Raw genomic sequence first — 23,015 nt, forward strand, 5'->3', positions numbered from 1 at the left:
CCAGGTTGGTGAACACATAGAGATTTAGGGAGAGTAGTGTGTTCAGAGGGTATGGAAGCTTCATGCCCCTTCCTTTTATCTTGCCCTGTGCATCTTTTCCATCTGGCTGTTCCTGAGTTATATCTTTTTATAATAAACCAGTGATCTAGTGAGTAGGATGTTTTTCTGAGTTCTGTGGGCTACTTTAGAAAATTAATGGAACCTAAGGAGGGGGTTGTGGGAACCTCTTATCCATAGCCAGTAGATCAGAAGCCCAAGTGACAACTGGTGTCTGAAGCGGGGAAGGAGCACTCTTGTAGGACTATGAGATCTAATGCAGTCTCCTGGTACATAGTGTCTGAACTGAGTTAAATTGTAGGATACCCAGCTGGTGTCACAGAGTTACTTGGTGGTGTGGGGAAAATCCCCACACACCTGGTGTCAAAAGTGTTGTGAGTATGGTTGTCCTGTGAGAGTAATGGAGAAATATAGGAGTGTAAGTTTTCCAACATAATGGTGTATAAATTAAACCTTGTATTGAGCAAGAACTTGGATCACATGACTGTCCTAGAAATTATGCATTATGTTGATAATTGTTTTAAAGAATAGCATGGTTCTCAGAACTCTTGTGTTCTAGTGACATGACTAGGAATGCCTGTGTACCTAAGTGTTTGGAGTCTGTCAGTGGATCCCATCTTTTACACTAATTTAGGACTCATATGCCCTTTGCATCGTGGTATAATGCTTGATTATTGTTAGAAGAATTTAAGGCTGAGGTAAAGAGATTTTTGCAGAGTAACCCAAAAGAAATCACACTGTCCCGGGATCCCTGGGTGGCGCAGCGGTTTGGCGCCTGCCTTTGGCCCAGGGCGCGATCCTGGAGACCCGGGATCGAGTCCCACATTGGGCTCCCGGTGCATGGAGCCTGCTTCTCCCTCTGCCTGTGTCTCTGTCTCTCTCTCTCTCTCTCTCTGTGACTATCATAAATAAATAAAAATTAAAAAAAAAAAAAAAAAGGAAATCACACTGTCCCAAAATAACACTATAAATTTAGGCTTGTATTGTTCCATTTTTCCTATAAATACATATTTGTTTTTACATTGTTAAAAGTAAATGTATGTGATGTGTTTTAAAATGACCGCATAAAATGAACATTTTTTTCATGATGTTAGACTTTTTATAAATCCAGTTTTAATCGCTGGCTGTACGAGAATCGTTCCAGTACACCCTTTCTAGCCTTGTGTATTATTTTTCACAAACTTTGTTCATCTGTTACTTTTTATTTAATTTGTAGTAGGATAATGTTCACTTTTGTTAACCAATTACATTTTCCTCATTCTAAATGTTTCTTTATGCGTACTCTCCACTTCTTTATTGGGTGATAAGTGATCTGCATTTTAAGGTAAAATTTGACAGAAATTTAGAAACAAAATGTTCCATACAGAAGTTACATAGACAAAACTTGGAAACTTGGTTGCCAAAATGAGTAATGAAAAAAACCCTCTCTAATGCCACCAAAACCATAATTTATTGTCATTACTTTGGAATATATCTTTATATATTATTTCCTTTGTACTGTCTTGTATAACAACTATATGCTATCGCGGTTTTGCTATTTTATTGGCTTTATTTTTCTTAGCAAAATGCTGCCATACAATTGTATATTTTTCTAGAATCTAATGGAATATGCCAACTAGTAGATTTTTGGATGTATTATAATTTTGTTAATCAAATCTTAAGTTAGGTGCATTTCAAAGTTTTTTTGATATATATTGAAAATTGTCTTCCTGAGACATTATATTTTTAACACTATTATGTGATAATGTCTTTTCCCTCATGCCCTCATCAACAGTTGATACTAGTATTTTTTAAACAATTTGATAGCTAAAACCATAGAATTATACTTTACATTTATTTGATTACTCGTGAATTTTACCTTTTGAAATAGTTTTATTGACCTTTTGTGTTTCTTTGAAGAATTGTCATATCTGTTTTTTATTTTTTTCTTGTTGGGATTTTTTAATCTTTTTCATATTGGATTATATAAGCTATTTATTGCTTAAAGATATTAAATTTACTATATTTGAGTAGTTTCCTCTATTTTATGCCTTTTAATTTTGGTTATCGATTTATTTTCATTTCCTAGAGATAAGGATTTTTACCCACATGCATTAAGGACCTTGACTAAGCTCCCCTACCATTCTTCTGTTAAAAACTAAGGCAGATAAAGCTAACAGGGAAACTTTATTCAGGATAAGTTATAAGAATCCACAGATTTTTTCCTAGGGATATGTAACTGGGCCAGATTTGTGTCTTGTAGTCTACATGCCCCCAGAATCTTTAAGATGTTCATAATGCTACATCTCTAATGGTTATTTGCTGGCAAAGAATAATGGCTGATTAGTTTCTTCTGTAAGACACTAGGGGATCTTTTATTTCTGTTGTTTAAAGAGTTTCTCAGCTTGCTTTCTTTTAATAAACGATGCTTGTGAGAAGCCTCATACTTATTTCTAAAAAAAATCAAGGTTCCTTGGAGATAGATGTTCCTGAAAAAGAGAATGTCTATATGCCCAAGGATTAAGTAATTAGCACTTAGGAAATTGATTAAAATTCCAATACAGGAATTTTTATTCCTGTTTTACTCCAGAATGTTTACTCCTATTTATTCTCTGAAATTCATAGACCTTGATATAATTACCTGCTACTCCCTCCATAAATTCTTGCTTGGTCTTCAGGAAGGACCGGCTGCACTCTGCCTCTGTCCCTGGTCCTGAGCACCAGCCCTGCCAGCATCCAGGAGGCTGCCTCTTTGTTCAGAGTCTGAGCTGAGTCTAACTGCCCACCATAATTTGGCTGGCACTGAATGCGGCCTAGATCCTAGGGCGTGTGTGTCAAGTTTAGTTTTGATGATGTGAAAGCAGCACCGCGGCGCAGCAGGGCATCTTTCCCCTTTGACAAAGAGAGTCATCAAACTGATCCTCCTACGGCCTTCCCACCATTTTGAAGCAAGTTGTGGACTTATTTGTACAGGACATACTAGTGAAATAGGTTAAAAAAAAAAAAAAAAAAGAACCCTTGCTTTCCAGGTGTCTGTGGGATTAGTTCTGTTAGTGAAATGCTAGGTTGCCAGTTTGCTATTCATTTAAAGATCCTACTCCACCTCCCTCTGAACAGGAGGAGAAAGGGTGGAATTTTGATGAAATCCATAGTGTTTTGAATCCTTCACTCGTGTGTCCCAAAGTCATAGGCAGCTAAGTTCTCTTAGAGCTGACTGTGTGTTATGTGGTGCAACCTTCTTTTACCTTGGATTAGGAAAAGGATGTGCCATTTATTAAACCCTGGCATGTGGGACCTCCTATATGTAGCACAGATAGATATAGAATAATTTATGTCAGTGTGAGGATTACTGTTGGGGATTAGCAAGGATTTGTTCTTTGGGCTTATTTAGATCCTGGCTAAATATGGATGACTATATTTAGGAGAGCTCAGCCAAATTTGTAGATATCCTAGTCCTTGAATAATAGATCAGTGGGATTTTTCCCTGACTACAGACGTCTTACAAACCTTTTCCGTCTAAATCTTAGATTACCCTCGAATGAATTGCTCTTTACAGTAGGTGTTTTCTGCATATTCTGCTTTGTAATAACAATCCTGCATATTCTGCTTTGTTAATAATTTATAAACTTCATGTTGCTGTTCTTTATGATCTCCTTGAGAAATAGATGGTCATGCTTATTATTATTACTTTCATTATACACATAGAAGGAGTATTACCTTATAAGTGGCTTGAGGACCTCCTGTTTGCCCAGAACCATAAAGCACCCTGGCTGTAGAGGGTGCCCCATCAGGAACAGAGAGCAGTGGACCTGATTTTTCCTAAAAAATATATTTTGTTTCAGTAGATGGTCAGTGCTTGAGAAAACTATGGTAGTGTCATGATAGTAACAGTGGTAGAGTGGGTTGGCCTACTTTTAGGGTGGACATAACCCTGAAGGTGTTTTTTTTCCCTTAGTTTATATTGTTAGATTTTTTTTTAATTTTTATTTTTTAGAGAGGGGGCTTATTTGTTTTAGGGAGGTTTTGGAAAACTAAATACTTAGAATCTTTGTCCTCAAGAGGTTTGGAACTAGTGCTTCTTTGTAGATGATAGGTAATCACAGTAAAATGGGTCTTAGAAGTCATTTGTTGCAGAGAATTAAGAAAGCTTGACTCAGGGCACACACTTAGAGATAGAATTGCTGGCTGGGTGTGAGATTCAGTGAACTGTACCCTGATCTGGCCAGACATTTGCTGCTTTCAATCTCAGTTACTTTGTAAAGCCATCTTATACATTCAGCAGGGAAGGGAATCTGTCCTGTTTTACAAATGAGAAGGCTGAGGTCCAGACTGCTAGCACCATGGCCGATAAGTTCTCAGAATGAGAACCCAGCATTCTAGGTTTTGATCAATTTTTCTTCTGTGGGATGGATCCGTCCATTCCCCTTGCTTTGGGTGCTCTTTCCAGTGGACCCTAGCATAGTGCTGTCCTCATACCACCCCTCTGCTTGCTCATGAGGTCACTTCTGAGAGCCCACCATTGTCTGGGAATGCTCTGGAAGCCCCCTCCCCTTACTCATCCCTCACAAACTCCAATTTGGACCGCATGTCCAAAGCCCCAGCTCTCTGGCTCTGCCCTGATTCCTTATGCTTATGCTAAATTTGGGGATTGGAATTGCTAGGGTTTGTTGGTAGGCTTCCACTTGGCAGAACCTGGCTCTCGCCCATGGGTGGTTTGTAGCAAGGATCTTCCTTTCCATCTCCTGCCCTGTGGAACCTAATCTTCAGTCCTCCTGTCAGGCTCTTGGATTGATGTGGAAGCTGACTTTGACACCTAGGGCTCAGTGAACAAGCATTTAGTGAAGGAAAGGCTCAACAGTGAAAATTACCAGGACTTCTTAGTCCTCATTCAGTGTTTCAGTTGATACTGAAATATGTGACACTGTGTTCTTCCTACTACCCAGCTGTAAAATGGAATAATACCCCATCTAACTTGTACGTGAAGTATAGTATGTGTTATTCAGTGTTAACATTCCTTACAAGAAAGCTGTTGTAAACGTCCAGCTACCAAAAATAATGAAGAAGTTACTTGGATATTTGCGAATTTCAAAAGCATAAACTAATTTCAAGTAATGATAAAATGAAACTGTGTTTTAGTGGTAGGCAGCTCAGTTCTAAAGGTGTTTTCTGTTTCAGGAAATGTGACCATAAAATTTTCTTAAGAGAATCCTTTGTGAAGGAACAGAGGTTGATGTTTTTCAAAATAAGGTCTTACCCGAGTAGCTTAGTGGAAAATGGTAAAAGGTGATTGTTAACTATCTGTGAACAAAAGTAACGGACAAGGAGGTGTCAGTGCTTTCCGTGAATATCCTGGCAACAGTTCCAGAAATAGAGCTGTGAGGTCAGAGGGAGAATAGGATGGAGGTGGTGTCCGTGACATCTGAGGGCGCTGGGAGGGGTGTGAAGAGAGAGTGTTCTCCCCACATTTCTTGTGAGACTCTTCGAATTTCCCAGCTACCTGCTCTGTTTGCTTGCTTCTGGCAAAGCCAGTGGCATGTGCATGTATAGTCTTTAGTAAGTCTTTTTTGGTCTGAGAAGAGGAAATTAAAAAGAAAATCCTTTTTAACTTAATATTTTCAACATGAAAAGCCTGATCCAAAAATCACACTATATGAAAAAGTACACACAGAGAAATCTCTGCTCTCTCCCAGAGGGTAAACATTTTCACTAGTTTTTACTGTACCTTTCCTATGATTCTGTTTGTAAGAAATTAAACAAATGTGCAATTTTCCTTTTCCATAAAAAGTAGCATACAGACACACACTTTTGCATATTATTCTTTTGGTTAACACTGCATCTTAGAAATTATGTCATGCTGTTTTTAAAGGACGTCATTCTTGTTGGCCATGTCATGTGGATTTCCCATGGCTTATATAATCAGCCTGCTGTGAGTGGGTATTTGTGTCATTTCCAGGATTTTGCTGTTAGAAATAATGCCATGATAGATAGCCTTGTGCATATGATGTTTCATGTTTGTGGAAAGATAATCAGTGTTTTTAATTAATTTTTTAAAGATTTTATTTATTTATTCATGAGAGACAGAGAGAGAGAGAGGGAGGCAGAGATAGGCAGAGGGAGAAGCAGGCTCCTTGGAGGGAGCCTGATGCGGGACTTGATCCCAGGACCCTGGGAACATGACCTGAGTCGAAGGCAGATGCTCAACCACTGAGCCACCCAGGTGTTCTGATAATCAGTGGTTAAAGCGAAATAACATTGATGGTTTTCCAGATACTGCCAAATTTCCTCCCCAAGAGCCATGTATGAGAGTGTCTGGGAGTTGTGCTGTCTGTAGCAATTCAGGGCTTTTATATACCCTGTTGTAGTTCTGAAGCTCATACACACTCCCATAGATCCCATGCACACATCCGTGTACGTCACGTACCCCCACAACACGGGCAGCTGGGTGTCAAGGAGGTCACGGAAGCCTACCTTTCCCAGGGTCTGTCTCCCTGTTGGTGGCAAATCTGGAAGCAGGATCCTGTGCCTTGGTCTCGTTCCCTTTCTGCCATCCTGTAGTCGTAGGACAGTTTGGGGAGAGTCGAGCGTCAAGTTCTAAGAAAGTGTGCCCGTCTCCAGTAGAAACATATCTAACATGCTACCTGGAAGAACGACCTGGTTTCTCAGCTTATAATAGGGGACTCTAGCGAACTGAATTGTAATTTAGGGCAGAGACCTGAAATTGCTCTTCCTTGCCAAAATAAATTGATTTCTTCAGCTGTCTGAACTTCATTTCTTGAACTGGGCAGGAACTAACGTAGTCTAAATTAAACTCATTTTCCATTAATAAAACTGTGTCAATTCAGGCCACCTGAGTGTGCTTCTGAGTGTCTAACGCACATTAAAAACAAACAAACAGTGTTTCACACTCTTTTCATAACCCATCTGATTTAGCTAGCGTAACACATAATATCTGCATTCACCTTTCCCTTGGCACTCTGCTCTAGAGTTGGCGTCTGCTTCTGAAACTTCCTTATAGCCGTTGGGAAGACTGTTGCAGGAGGGTATTGCCATACACCTGCTAGGGCTGGGAAAGGCAGAGGAAGGATGCCCGGGTATGGGGGTTGGGGTGGCGGTGGGAGATTGGTGAGACACTTAGCCCCTGCCTTGCCCAAAGAAAGCTTTGTTTTCTTTTCTTTTCTTTCTTTCTTTTTTTTTTTTGAAAGCTTTGTTTTCACTATGCCTTTCCCTGTTTTCCTGCTGGTTGCTTTGCAAAGCACTATAATACTTCGAAAGTATTGTTTGTACATAGGGTCCAGTGAACTGGATCACAAATGTAGGAAATTGTGAATTTAAAAAAATGATAGCACAAGCTAAAGAATTTTAGAAAAATCTTGTTCAGGTGCATAGAGTGTTTCTGCTTGGAGCAGAAACCCAGAGACCAGGGCACTTAGTCTCAGCTGTTGATGTGGGAGGTAGTTAGTGCCCCAGGGTCTCATTACACCTGTTCTGCTTTCCAGGATGTCAAGTGTCAGACTTCCTAGGGAAGCTCTGGGGAGGCTTCTGTTGTCTTTCCTTGCCCGCTTCCTCCCTGTTTCTCCTCCCCCGGAATGAGGGCATTGATGCTGGCCAGTGAAACCTGATTTACAAAGGCGGGCCGATGCAGATCCCCAGTGGGTGACTGGATTTGAATATGGACTTTGGAATATACTGAAATATAAAGATCTGGAAATACTAAAACTGGGAGAGGGGAATAGCTTTCAAAAATGAAAGGTGGAAAATGGAAATATTTGTAGTATTTTATTTTTAGTGTATTTTAGATATTTGAAGTATGGTACCATATGAGTTTTTAAAAATGGATTGTCTTTAGTTTACCTTTTTAATGAATTGGTCATGCCCTTGTATTTAGGGATATAAAAGGTTAGAAAAATGATCAGGAAGTAGATGTTTTCCTCCCTTTTAAAAAATTAAAGAAATTAACATTTCTTTAACAATCAATTAATTAATTAATTAATCAACAATTAATTATTTAATTAATTAATCCTGTTTTTAAAGAAATTAACAATCGTGGGGGTGGATCTCCCACTGATTCTTTGTCTCTCCTAACCCTCTGCGTTTCACACTTCAAGGTCTATCAACTCACCCATATTTGTGCCTTTTTGTCAGATGTTCTTAACAATACACAGATGACTTTCCATTGACAAAGTTTTTATTCCTTCTGTTTTCAGTGCACAGAGGCCAAAAAACATTGCTGGTATTTTGAAGGACTCTATCCAACATATTATATGTAAGTATTTGCATTTTTCTATTGGTTTGATTTGTGGTCACATCTTTCTCTGGGAATTATTTCTTTCAGAGGCAATAGGACTTTTTTAGGATGGGTGAAACTCAGTCCAGGGAGGCCTTCACCCTTGGTTTCACCAGCCTCTGCTCATGAATGTGCAGGTGACCTCTCTAAGGACACAGCTTGTGCGGACCACCTCCTTTGAGGACAGCGTGAAATACCAGGTGCTTTGTTCTGGGATACATATCCACTCATCCATAATTGGACAAAAGGAGCAAGATGTCTTAGGAGGGCCAGGGTGATGTTGGTTTATACACATTTTCCTAGGGAAAGGGAGAAAATGTAGTAAGAGTAGAATTTTGAACTTGAGCAGGATAGGAAAAAACCCTTACATCAATTGCTGTGTGTGTGTGTGTGTGTGTGTGTGTGTGTGTGTGTGTGTGTTTTGACAGTGGTCAAAAAGATCACCTGGGCCTGGGACCCTCCCTAGACAGGGGACAGTCAGCCTTTCATGGCCCTTGGCTTAGAGCAGGTTATGCTTCTTCCAGTGCCCTGGGTGCCTGCTGGTGTTACTCTGATTAAAGCATTATTGTATTTAACTCCTGTCGTTTTCTGTTTTTTTTTTTTTTTTTTTTTAATGTCTGCTGAGTTAGCCCCTGGCTATGCTGAACACCTGCCTAAGTAGTCAGATTAACTCTCCGGGTTATCAGTTATTCTTTTTATTGTGTTTTGAAGTTCTGTAGGCTTTGAGAGGAATGCTCCACTCCACACCAATTTTTTCTAGAAAGTATTATTTTTGACAGTACATTTTGTAAAACATGAGATCATTCAGTAATGTATATAATTGCATTATGGCAGAAACACTGTATATTTTATCTATAGGGAGATTGGACAGGAGATACATACTAGTAACAAGGAATGTTACTTCTTAATTGGCCAACATGTACATTTTTATTTCCTGCCATTCGTCGAGAATTTCTTTTTCTTTTTTTTCTAGATTTTATTTATTTACTCATGAGAGACACAGAGAGAGAGGCAGAGACATAGGCAGACAGAGAAGCAGGCTCCTCATAGGGAGCCCAATGTGGGACTTGACCCCCTGACCGGTTTCGCGTCCTGAGCCAAAAGCAGACGCTCAACTGCTGAGCCATCCAGGCATTCCTTTTTCTTTATTTTTTTTAAAGATTTTTATTTATTTATTTATGAGAGACACACAGAGAGAGGCAGAGACACAGGCAGAGGGAGAAGCAGGCTCCATGTGGGGAGCCTGATGTGAGACTCAATTCCGGGACTCTGGGATCACACCCTGAGCTAAAGGCAGACACGCCATCGCTGAGCCACCGAGATGTCCCTCTTGAGGAATTTCTGATCTGAAAGAGACCAGAATAGGAGGAGGATGGTCACCTGCCTGTGAATGGGGACACACTGACAAGCAGGGGTTCCCAGTGCCCCACAGTGCAGAGTTCTGGCTGAAGGCCTCTGCAGCTGCAAAAAGACAAAACCCACTTGGAAAAATTGGTTAAGCAGTTAACCAACTGAGCCACCCAGGCGCCCCTGAAAACAGATCTTTCTCAAATTGTTTTGTAGATCCGCTAATGAACCATTTCCTGTTTTTAAAATATATTTATTTATTTTAGAGAGAGAGCAGGTACATGCACACATGCAGGTGAGTGTGTGAGCGGGAGGTGGGGCAGGGGGAGAGGGAGATAGAATCCCAAGAAGATTCCCTGCTGAGTATGAAGCCCAAGTTGGGTTCAATCTCACAACCCTAAGATCGTGACCTGAGCCAAAGTCAAGAGTTGGTCTCCTAACCCACTGAGCCACCACCCAGGTGCTCCTATTTCCTGTTTTTTTTAAGGTTGGGAGTTGGAAGTCATTGCCATTCTTGTGTTTACTTGTTTGTTTAATCCTTTATTCACTTACTTATTCCCTGTATTTGGAAAGGGGTTTTTGTATGACAGAGAGCAGAGACAAGCCCTGTTCTTGTCTTTAGTGTGGTTGGTCTGCTGGTTTGGATTCCTCTCAGCTCTCTTTACCAGTGGTGAGGAGGGTTCTAAAAATTAGAAAGTATGTACGTATGTATTTTTAATTTTACTTGTTTATTCATGAGAGGCAGAGAGAAAGAGAGAGAGAGAGAGGCAGAGACACAGGCAGAGAGAGAGAAGCAGGCTCCATGCAGGGAGCCCGATGTGGGACTCGATCCCGGGTCTCCAGGATCATGCCCTGGGCCGAAGGCAGGGGCTAAACCACTGAGCCACCCAGGGATCCCCAAAAAATTAGAAAGTAAAATCACTCTATTATTAGGGTGCTGAAGCTAATATAAAAAGTGATAATAGTAATATTGAGAATTTTACTACAGCCTAGGCATTGTCCTATACCCCTTACATGAATTAATGCCATTTAACTCCACAGCCACTTGAAAACCCGAGCCATACACACTAGTCTTCGTGATCTGACCTCTGGTCTCTCTGTCCCCTTCACCTGAATCCACACCTGTGTTAATGCTCTTCTGAACCATTGCACATTCTTTCTGTTTTACCCAGCTTTCTTGAGATATAATTGATGTATAACATTGTATAAATTTAAAGTGTTGATCTGAGATATATTATAAACTACCACCATAAGCTTTAGCTGACATCTCCATTGGATCCCATAATTGCTTCTTCTTCTTTTGTGGTGAGAACACTTAGATTTACCGTCTTAGCAACTTGAAAGTCTATAATGCAGTACTGTTAGCTATAAAAACCAGGCTATACTTCACATCTCCAGAACTTACTCATCTTACTACTGGGAATTTTTGCTCTTTGACCCATGTCTCCTCAGGCTCTGGCAGCCACTATTTTACTGTCTCTGACTTTGGCTTTCTTGGATTCCACACGTAAGAGAGAGCGGACAGTGTTGTCTTCCTCCGACTTATTTCACTTACCATAATGCCCTCAAGGTACATCTGTGTTGTTGCAAATGCAAGAACTTCCCTCTTTCTTGTGGGTAAATAATATTTCATTTTGTGTGTACATCTTATTTAGGTTGCTTCCGTATCATAGCTATTGTGGATGATGCTGCAGTGAACACAGGACTGCAGGTATCTCTTCAAGATCCTATTTTCCTTTCCTTTCCATGTTTACCTAAAGGTGGGGATTGCTGGATCATATATTCTGATTTTATTTTTAACTTTTTGAGGACTCTCCTTTTTTTTTTAAAGATTTTATTTATTAATGAAAGACACAGAGAGAGAGAGGCAGAGACACAGGCAGAGGGAGAAGCAGGATCCATGCAGGGAGCCTAATGCGGGACTCGATCCTAGACCCTGGGATCACGCCCTGAGCCAAAGGCAGCCACTCAACCGCTGAGCCCCCCAGGCGTCCCTTGAGGACTCTGCTTACTGCTTTCCAGAGTGGCTGACCCAGTTTACAATTCCAGCAGTGCACGGGGTTCCCCTGTCTCTATATCTGGACACTTGTTATCTCTTATCTTTTTGATGATCGCCACTTTAAGAGGTGTGAAGTGATACCCCTGTTTGGTCTTGATTTGCATTTCCTCATAATGAGGAAACCTTGAGCACCTCGTCATGTCCTTGTTGGCCATTTATTTGTCTTCTTTGGATAACAGTCTATTTAGTTCTTCTGCCCTTTTTAATCAGATTATCATTATTGTTATTTTCCCTTATTGAGTCGTAGGAGTTCCTTGTATATTTGGGATCTTATCCCCTTACCTGTTAAATGGTTTACACATGTTTTCTCCCTTTCCTTGGGTTGCCTTTTCATTTTGTTGATTGTTCCTTTCGCTATGTAGTAGCTTTTTAATTTTTTTAAAAATTATTTATTTATTTATGAGAGACACAGAGAGGGGCCAGAGACACAGTCAGAGGGAGAAGCAGGCTCCCTGCAGGGAGCCCGATGAGGGACTCGATCCCGGGACCCCAGGATCACAACTTGAGTCGAAGGCAGACGCTCAACCACAGAGCCCCCCAGGCATCCCTAGTAGCTTTTTAGTTTAATGTAGTGTAGCCCTTTCTATTGATGTTTGTGCTTTTGCTATCAGATCCAAAAACTTGTTGCCAGGACAGATAGTGAGGAGCTTCTTCCCTATATTTTCTTCTATGATTTTTAGTTTATGAGGTGTTACAAGTCCTTGATCCATTCCAAGTTAATTTTTGTGAGTGATGTGTGATAGAGGTCCCATTTTATTATCCTGCATGCATTTCTTCAGCTTTCCCAGCACCATTTGTTGAAGCGACCATTCTTTCCTCACAGAGTCTTGGCTCCCTTGTCAAGTATTAATTGACTGTATATGGGAGGGGTTATGTCTGGGCTCTCTGTTCTGTTCTTTTGGTCAATGTATCTTTTTATGCTAGTACCAACTGTTTTCATTACTGTAGCTTTATGGTACACTTGAAATCAGGAAGTGTGGTACATCCAGCTTTGTTCTTTCTCAGGATTGCTTTGGCTATTCCTGGTCTCTTGTTTCATGCAAATTTTAGGACTTTTTTTTTCTATTTCTGTGAAAGATGCCATTGGAATTTTGAAGAGATTGCATTGAATATATAGATGGCTTTTTAAAAGATTTTATTTATTTATTAGAGAGAGAGGGGGAAGAGCAGAGTGAGAGAGATGACGTGGGGCTCGATCCCAGGACCATAGGATCATGACCTGAGCTGAAGGCAGATGCTTAACTGACTGAGCCACCCAGGGGCCCCTCTGGCTCCCTTTCCTTAATCACAGACTTTAAGTGCTCTAGGATCCAGAAGATCAGGGTTCAAATATTTGCTCTGTGACCTTCTTTTTAATTGAGGTGAAAGTCACATAACAAAATTCACCATTTTGCAGTGAATATTTCAGCGTCATATAGTATATTCACAGCATCATGAAGTCACTATCTAGTTCCACATGTCTGTTCCACCCATCCTTTCTTTACTAGCCTTTGACCTTCTTACTTAGCTTCTTACTTAGCTTACTTAGCTTCTTCATGAAATGTGAACGTGAATGTTGACCTGGTTGGTAATATGGGGTCTGTGTGTGGTCAGCACTGAAATCAGACATAAATACATACACGTACCCAAGGCCAGCTTGCATCTCCTCTGTGTGTACACAGGGTTGCTCCTTCTACAAACTGAGCTTGCCCTTTGACTGTACCTGCAAGGTGTTTCGTATGTGAAGGCTCTCCTCCCTGCTTTCCAGCACATTGGGAAAATGAAGAGGAGTGAGGAGAAGTGGCTTTGATAGAGTCTCCTTCACCCAAGCTCATGCTGCTCAAGGACAGATATGCTGCAGGCCAGATGGTAGCACAGAAAGATCACAAACCCAACCAGAAGCACTTGGGTCTGCGGAAGACGTGAGGAGCAGCTCCGTTGTTCCCTATTCACCTCTTTGAAACCCTATCATGGTTTCTGTCAAGGTGGCACAGATGGTGGTGCGGGTACAGGTGACTTGTATCCAGCTTGAGTCACCCTCACTGGGAGCCTGGAGGTCGAGATCTAGCTTCCAGACTAGAACCGTATGGTCTCTACACTGGAGGACCAGACTGGCCTCACCACTCATGTTCACTGCACAGGGTACCGCTCGGGGGAGGGGGTGCTGTGCTTCACTCATTCAGTCCACAGACACTTGTAGAGCGTCTGCCGACGTGTCTGTTGCTGGGAGACGGTGGCACAAGACATGGAAGGTGCTTATGCTCCGGGGAGCTGCAGTATAATAATGTGTGACTGAGCAGTTATTTTTGAAGCACCTTTGACATGAAATGTAAAACCCATGAGTTATAACAGATCTCACTTCAAAAATACATTTCTGGTTCATTCTGCCTTTCATTTCTTCTGGGTAAAGTGCTTTATATGAAATTCTCCAAAAAGGTAATTCCTTAAAGATATGTTTACCTGAGATGGTGTCCTCTTAATTCTGTGACAGGATTTTTTCCCCTGCAGGAAACATATTCCAAATGATACCTCTGTTCTGTGCCTATAACTTACCATGGAAAGAATGCATTAGGGAGAGAACATCTAGTTTGCAAACTTGTTTTAGAGACTTAACTCTTCTATTTGAAATCTAATTTCGTTTGTCTCAGCCGAAGTCCCATATGGTATTCCTACTTCTCCTGCTTCCCTTCATGTTCCTGGATTTTATTCCAGCATTAAAGTTACCAAGCTATAAGAGGCTAATTTTTAAAGATAATTAGGTTTCCATTGTAGCTACCTAGATATACAAGATTACCATCATCTGTTTGGATTTCTTCACGCTAAATTATCTTTCTCCCTTCAATTTTTAAAAAATTTCTTTTCATTTTTTTTAACCTCTGTTGAGCTGGAAGCCTGCATACAATGTATGTACAAACAAAATATTCTCCTTATTTTTGAAGAAAAAAAATCCCTTTGAAATCCAAACAGAAGAACACGTTTCAAATGTTTTTTTTTTTTTTTTTTCCTTTTCCCCTCCCCTTCACTCTACTACCTTTCTTTCTTATCTACAGGCTGCCCTTTCAAAAGCCTTTAATTAAAACGTGCCTTTTTTGTACTTTGGTTCAGAGCTTCCTAGTATCTCCTCCTAGCAACAGTATGATTTAAAAATAGCTGGATGGTCATGTGGCCTCACCAAATGTAGTTCCTTCACTTTCATTCTCTGCTTGAATTGTTCTTCTATCAAGGACTTGCTCACTCAGCCCCCTCTGTCTACACAGCTTAGAACACCATGTGAGCAGGAGGCACTAGATAAGAAGATAAGAGAAAGACCTTGCCAAGGAGCACGTCCTGGGACACTGGCAGGCACAGGGCCACACGGATCTGAAGGAGTGCTCTTTCCTCCTTCTTTGTTTAGAGTCCAGAAAGTACTGCAATCAAAGGTGGCATTTGTCTAAATGCAGCCTCACATCCTGGAGCTCACTTTGATGTTAAGGTAGCTGCAGGAAGCACTGAGTCCCTTGTGCCTTGTCAGGTGACTGGGAGCTACTGTCCTGTCTCAGTGTACCCATTACTCCTGTGTGTGCAGAGGGCAGCCATGCAGCATAGGAGAGGTAGTTTTGGGCTCTCCTGCTCTCACCTGCTGAGCAACTCGGCAAATCACTTGGCTTGCAGGCCTTCGTTCTCCTGTTAGGAAGTAGGTATGGTAATGTGTTAACTACTATATTCGGTTGCGGTGAGGGTGGATACTCCTGTGCATGGTCACAATGAGCGTATCATCACTAATACGTAGTTGCATTATGGAAGGACACAGGTCAGGGTCCTGTGTCCATAGATGACCAGTTGGCATCCCTGACTTCACATACAGGGATTGCCACCTGCCCCCCCCACCCCCCCCACCCCCCACACACAGAGGGACAGGAGGACTGGATGAGTTTGGCTCACTGCGGGGCATGCCCTTGGTGATTCTCAGAAGGGCCCTTCCCAGCCTGGCTCCGGTATCCAGAGGTTGGCATGGGGTGCCCTTGGTGCCTGAGTGGATGGTGCCATGGCCACAACTGACCCCTTTGTGGGTGAGGGGGGATGGGGGCCCGCAAATCAGGAGCAGTGTCTCTCCTCTCTAGAAGAAATGTCACCCTTTCTGCTGAGATTTGCAACCTGAGGCTTGTCCCAGAGCCTCTCTTGCCCACAGCCACCATCTATGGATGAACCTATGTCTTCAAGAGCAGAGGTGGGAGATGGCTTGGGAGGCAGAAGCAAATGGAACATCTTCCAGGGCCGAGTCTGTGATGGGCACATGGATGGGGGAGTTTCCAAGTGTGAGGCCAGAGACCTCAGGGCCTTCTCCAAAGTTGACAGTGGTAAAAGAACCTCACATGGAGGGCTGGCAGGACCTCAGAGCATTGGCTCACTCTGCAGTGGCCCCCAAGATCCACCCATGCTTCCACGTCTCCCTCAGACCAAGGCAGAGCAGAGGGTTCCTTCAGTTTTCCAGACTGCAGCTGAGATAGGGCCCTCCACAATTCAGGGGAATTATGAGGGAATTGCTTATAATGCAAGACCTAAAATGACAACAGCTGACGCACATTCTGTGCAGCGCCCTTTCTAAGCTTGTTATATGGTCTCCTCCAGAAAGCTCTTAATAGTGACCTCTCTTCCTTTATCTGTTTCAGCTGAGGTGCATGTATCCTGCTTCCCTTCATGTTCCTGAATTTTATTTCAGCATTAAAGTTACCAAGCTAGGGATCTCTGCATGGCTCAGTGGTTTAGTACCTGCCTTCCACCCGGGGTGTGATCCTAGGGTCCCAGGATCGAGTCCCGCATCAGGCTCCCTGCATGGAGCCTGCTTCTGCCTGTGTCTCTGCCTCTCTCTCTCTCTGTGTCTCTCATGAATAAATAATTTAAAATCTTAAAAAAAAAGTTACCAAGCTAATAGAGGCTAATTTTTAAAGATAATTAGGTTTCCATTGTAGCTACCTAGATGTACAAAATTACCATCACCTGTTTGGATTTCTTCACGCTAAATTATCTTCGGTACCATGTTCCACCAACAGACTTATTTCCTGTTGCCAAAGTAAAACATCCATCGTCTCCTTCCTAGACTAGGAGTCCATTGAGGACTCGAGTTCTGTCTTGCTTTCTTCTCTCTTTGCTAACACAGGGCCTGAGAGAAAGCATTTGGTGCACATTTAGTAACTGAAACAAATGGTGGCCTCACCCCTGGGGAAGGCAAGAGTGAGTCACCGTTGATCTTTAGTGATGGAAGATGTTTTAGGGACTGGAAGTCAAGACCTTCTCTATTCCTACTCTGCCATTAGGTTGACGTGTGATCATGGGCAAATCTCCTGACATTTCTGGGCCTCAGTTTCCTATGCTGAGTACTCCAAGGTCTCGTCATGCTTATTCTGTGACATCCTCCAGCTGTCTGCAAAATACTATCGAGCATAGGGAATAAAAGATGAATGACCAAGTAGGCCGATGAATTGTAGAAGAAACAAGCATGCAGATGTGGGGTGGATTTTAGCTCATTAAGGGTCCACCCATCTTGCCAAATACAAAGCAACCACCTAATATTTTCTTTTAAAGGAATGAGTCATCTCTCTTCTGTAGGTCTTAGCATTGACACAACAGTAGGAGAAAGATGTTAATCGCACAGTCAGCCAGTGGGATGGATCTAGGAGCCTGTGACCATTCAGTGTTTCAGATTTTGAGGTTCCTAAGACATCTGGCTAGGTGCTGAGCTGAAGCTTTGTGAAAGTCAGGTACCTGGATGTTAATTCAGACAGTGTCTTTTTTCATGTGATTTTAAACAAGCCAGAGAAAGCTTGTGATGTAGATGTGCATATTTCCTGTTCTTTATGAGAAGAAATGAATCTAGTCATTTTGTTCCAGGAAGTTGAGGGTAGGTTAGTAGTGAGTCGGGTCTTCTTAACTAGACACCAATGATTTTGAAGTGAGATAAACTACTGGCTCTCTGGAGAGTTGGCCAGTGGGAAAGGCTTGACCCCAAAGGTCATCCTTGATTTATCTATATTTTCTTAGAATACTCAGAAAACCTTAAAACCATTCTTACATAGTTTTACAAATGAAATAACTGGCAACAGGTGAGGTTAAGCCATTTACCTGGGCCTGTAGCTTCTTTGATGGTCTTTTGCATAACTGGTCATATCTGTGTCTGCCACATGACTAGAACAGAGGTGCAGAGGATTTGAATTCTAGATGTTCCATCTACTCACTTATTTTAGCTTTGGCTTTAGATCTAAGTACCATTGAAGGAGAGAATGTGGGGAAATCTCTTGGAAGTCAACCCCCGTGAGACTCAAGGGAATCCACACCATGCCCGGCTCAAAGGGAATGGAAGGGAACACATGGATGGAAAGTGTTTTGGTCAAATACAAAAGGAAGATGGGATACGTGAAATATAATGAATCATTACATCACCAGGGCCATATGTTAATCTCTCTAACATTTATTGAGTACCTGGGGAGGGACCATGGGAAGCAAAGATGAGGGAGCCAGGACCTGCCATCCAGGAAGGAGTTCATGGTCCATGGCTTATCTGGCAGCAACATGTGCCAAGCTCTGGGACAGAGGCCATTCTTTCCAGTACTGCCCTTTCCTTGCTATTGGTTTTGACCAGGCCGTCTTCAGGCCCTACTCCCATTGGAGTGTTGAAGCTTCTTTTAAAGCATTCACATTAACCTGGTTTATTGCATCTCTCTAGGTTCATTTTTCTGTTGTGAATAATTGTGCAAGTGGATGAAATATTACTTGCAGATGTCAGATCAGCATCCCAGAAAGAGGCCTTGCAGAGCCACAGCCAGGCCAGCCTGGGCCATCTTACCTGCCTGCCAGAGTTGGAGGTGCCAAGATTAGTTCCGGGGGGCACTGAGACACAAGGCCACCTCTGATGATTAGGAGGTGCTGGTGTGCACTGTCCCTCCCTTTTCTGTTGTCAGACCCTAAGCCTATTGGAGAGTTTCCATCTCTGCCAGGTCAGCTGGACTCCATGTGCCCCGCTGTCCTCCCAGAAGCACTGGGAGTTTCAGGGATGTGCAGAGTGGAAAGGAGTGGTGGGGATAGGGAGCAGGTGTGCTTCCCTCACTGTGCTTCATCTGCATGCCCCTTTACCTAACCCTTTAGTTGTGCCATGATGAGGCAGCTGAGCATAGCCTTTGCATAGCAGCCTTGGGAGGGGTGTGTCCGGTCTAGTCTGGGGACAGACATTCTAAGGAACAATTTTTCTTCTTTCTCTGTTCTTATTGTTGGGCTTATCACGGAAGATTCTTGGTATAAGATAGAGGTATTTTCTTGCCCTCAGAGCAGGGAGAAATACTTCCCTGGTTACCCAGCCTTAAGATCGCTAGACTCCTGCTGTGGTCTGAATGTTTCTGTCCCTCCCCGCAAATTCCTATGTTGAATCCTAACTCCCAGAGGTGTTGGTATTAGGAAGTGAGGACTTTGGGAAATGGTTAGGTCATGAGAGCTGAGCCTTTGTGAATGCTTTTATAAAAGAGGCTCTAAAGAGGTCCCTTGCTCCTTCCACCATGTGACGGAGGACACAGGAAGAAGGTACCAGTTATGAATCAGAAAGAGGGCCCTCATGAGAACATGATCATTATCATTGATCTTGGACTTCCCAGTCTCCAAAGCTGTGAGAAATAAATTTATGTTGTTTATTACCCACCCAGTCCGTGGTATTTAGTTATAGCAACCCAAATGACCTAGGACAACCCTCTGTGAAACATATTGGTATTTTGATAGGAATTACATTGAATTTGTAGTTTGCTTTGTGTAGTATGGACATTCTTACACTATTAATTCTTCCAATTCATGAGTATTATATGTACTTTTAATTTTTTTTGTGTGTTGTCTTTATTTCATCAGTGTTTTATAGTTTTCAGAGTAGAGGTCTTTCACTTTCTTGGTTAAGTTTATTCCTAAATATTTTATTCTTTTTGGTGCAATTGTAAATGGAATTTTTCTTCATTTCTCTTTCTGCTACTTCATTATTAGCATACAGAAATGCAACATATCTGTGTATTAATTTTGTATCCTTCAACTTTAATGAATTTATTACTTCTAATAGTTTTTTTTCTTTGTAGAGTCATTAAGGTTTTCTATATATAACTTCTTTACTTATTCCTTACCAATTTGGATATCTTTTTTTTTTTTTTTCCTGTCTGATTGCTGTGGCTAGGACTTTCAGTACTATGTTGAATAAAAGAGGTAAGAGTGGACATCTTCTTGCTCATCTTAGAGGAAAAGCTCTCAGTTTTTCACCATGGAGTATGATGTTAGCTGCGGAATTTTTATATATGGGCTTTATTGTGTTGAGATAGGTTTCCTCTAAATCCACTTTGTTGAGAGTTTTTATCATGAACAGATCTTGAATTTTGTCAAATGCTTTTTTCTACATGTATTGAGATGATTGTGTGGTTTTTATCCTTCATTTTGTTAATGTGGTACATCACATAGGTTCATGTGTGAATGTTGAGTCATCCTAGCATCCCTGGAATAAATCCCACTTGATCATGGTCAATGAGCCTTTTAATGTATTCTTGAGTGTGGTTTGCTAATATTTTGTTGAGTTTTTACATCTATGTTCATCAGAAATATTGGCCTGTAGTTTTCTTATTTTGCGGTGCCCTTGTCTGATTTTGGCTGACCTCGTAGAATATATTTGGAAGTTTTCCTTCCTCCTATTTTTTTGGATTAGTTTGAGGAGAATAAAATGTTTCATGGACTTTACCTGTGAATCCATCTAGCACTGAATTTTTGTTTGTTGGAAGTTTTTGATTATTGATTCAATTTCATTACCAGAATTGGTCTGTTCAGATTTTCTATTTCTTTGTAATTTCAGTTATGGAAGATTGTATGTTTCTAGGAATTTATCCATATCTTCTAGGTTGTCCAGTTTCTTAGCATATAATTTTTCATAGCAGTCTTTAATAAACCTTTGCATTTCTGTGATGTCAGTTGTTACTTCTCTTTTCTTTCTGATTTTATTACTTTTTTTTCTCGATGGGTCTTGCTAAAGGTTTGTTGATTTTATCTTTTCTAAGAACCAGTTTTTTGTTTTATTGATCTTTTCCTTTTTAATTTCTAGTTTATTTATTTATACTCTGATCTTTATTATTTCCCCCTCTTATTGATTTGGGGCTTTATTCATTTTTTTGCCTACTGTCTTTAGATGTAAAGTTCGATTGTTTGAGATTTTCCTTATGTCTTGAAGGAGACCTATATCACTATAAATTCCTCTCCTAGAACTGCCTTCACTGCATCCCAAAGACTGTGGACCATTGTATTTTCTTTTTTATTTGTCTCCGTGTATTTTTTTCTTTCCTCTTTGATTTCTTCATTGACCCCTTGGCTTTTTATTCTCTACATATTTATGTTTTTTCCATTATTTTTTCTTGTAATTGATTTCTATTTCATACTGCTGTGGTCAAAAGAAATGCACCATATGATTTCAGTATTCTTCAATTTATGGAGATTTGTGGCCTAACATGTGAGCTATCCTAGAGAATGTTCCATGTAAATAAACTTTTAAATAATTCATCAGGTAGCAAAAATGGATTTGAATAGACATAAGGCTATGCTTTTTAATATTCCACTAATATGATATATTAAAAGATAAACTGAGGCATATTAGAATTCTTAAGAGTTTATTTGAATAAACATCGATTCAAATTGGGCAGTCTCAAAGTAGTTAGGAGCACTCCACCAACAGGAGGTTGGGGCAAGGATTTTATAGAGAAGCCAAGCAACGAAATTATTTAATTGGCTGTGATTTAAGTGGTTGCACAAACAGCTGACTGTTTGTGAGTGATTGTTCTTAACCTTCAGGCATTTATAGGAATTGACTGGCTTACATAGGCCCTAAATCCACCTCAGTTTAATGGCCTCCTTATTTGATTATTTTAACAGATGTCTTATATATTTCAATACAGGTTTTGCTTGGTTGCATTATATAATACAATATATATAATTATATGTTATAATTATATAATGCAATATGTAAAAAATATATATATATAAATGGTATTGCCTATCTTATCATCCATGAATCCAAACGAGTTCTCCATATATCTGGAGATATATATATATTCTCCATATATCTGGTCCCAGGAGTTTGGAGAAAGGATTTTAGTATGCCCCACTACCCAATAAACATCTTTTTACATATTGAATCTTAATGTGGTAGAACTTATTTTTATCAGGGGATAATTTTGCAAAAATAGAATTGTGTTAGCAAAGGCTATGCTTATTTTATATTTTAATAAACATTGCCAGACTAATATCCCAAAAGTTGTCATGATATAATCAGCCAAGCATATAGAAGAGTTAAGTATTTCCAACTATCCTAGCTAGCACTGGGTGTAATATTGTAATCAAAGTATCCTTTGTAGTCTGAGTTCATTTTACCTACTGTGCTGTTCCATCTAGGGAGTCTCCTGTCTATTGTATTGTTAGTTCTGCCTAAGGCAAAACACTTATGATGTACCAGGAACCATGGCACATGGGTAGTACCTAAAGGAATGAAATAGGGTTGCTCTTAGGCTCGGGGTCCGGTGTGGAGGACAGATGCTATTAGCTGTGAATGGTAATATTGTACATGATGAGAGCTGTATGAATGGGAGCAAAGGGAGGATCATGGTGTATGGGAGAGAATGAGGGGATGGTGTTAGGGAAGACTCCACAGAGCTGACCTTGGAAAGGTGAAGAGCAGTTTTAGGGGCTTTAGTGAAGGTGTACGACATGGAAGTATGAAGATACATCATATATTTGGGGAACCACAAGGCTAGAGTTTATAGGGTGCCTGGCAGGTGGCAGGAGATAAGATGGAAAAATGAAGGTGAGGCTCACTGAGAAGAGTCTGAGTGGTTGAGACTTCCTTCTGCACAGTGCATCAGCTTGGTCTTTCAGAAAGCTGCCAGGACGGTACAGGGGTGAGGAGGTTGTTGCTGTAGTGCGGGCAAAATATGGAAGATCTGACTCTTGTAGTGTAAAGAGAGCTAAAGAACGCAGTGATGGGCTAAATAATATTTCACAGAAGAATCAATGTGGGGGAAAAAGGGAGCCAGTTGCTCAGAGATCTCTAGTTGGACAGACAATGATAGAGACCATGAAAAAAGCAGATTTAGGGAGGAATTAAGCAGAAGAGGGAGGAGGGGATGTCAGGTCTATGCATGTTGAGTTTGAAGTTCTTGCAGAACATCCCAGAAGTATGGACAGTGGAGGCTTTGTTTTTGCAGCTCAGTAGAAAATCCAGAGACAGAGTGTAGATTTAAGAGTTCTGAGCATGTAAATAATAGTTAACCAACTCAAGTA

The 23,015-nt window shown here is 41.0% G+C and overlaps 1 protein-coding gene across 2 annotated transcripts in view; it reads left to right on the plus strand.

Moving 5' to 3' along the window:
* VOPP1 (VOPP1 WW domain binding protein) overlaps nucleotides 1-23,015 on the plus strand; it is a 99,613-nt gene that overhangs the window by 41,619 nt on the left and 34,979 nt on the right. For both annotated transcript variants that reach the window (XM_077864147.1, XM_077864148.1), the window contains exon 2: nucleotides 8,241-8,299. In XM_077864147.1, coding sequence (XP_077720273.1) covers nucleotides 8,241-8,299 — 59 coding nt within the window. The remainder of the gene's footprint in view (nucleotides 1-8,240; nucleotides 8,300-23,015) is intronic.

This window comes from Canis aureus, chromosome 21 (assembly GCF_053574225.1).
Source record: "Canis aureus isolate CA01 chromosome 21, VMU_Caureus_v.1.0, whole genome shotgun sequence".
NCBI lineage: Eukaryota > Metazoa > Chordata > Mammalia > Carnivora > Canidae > Canis > Canis aureus.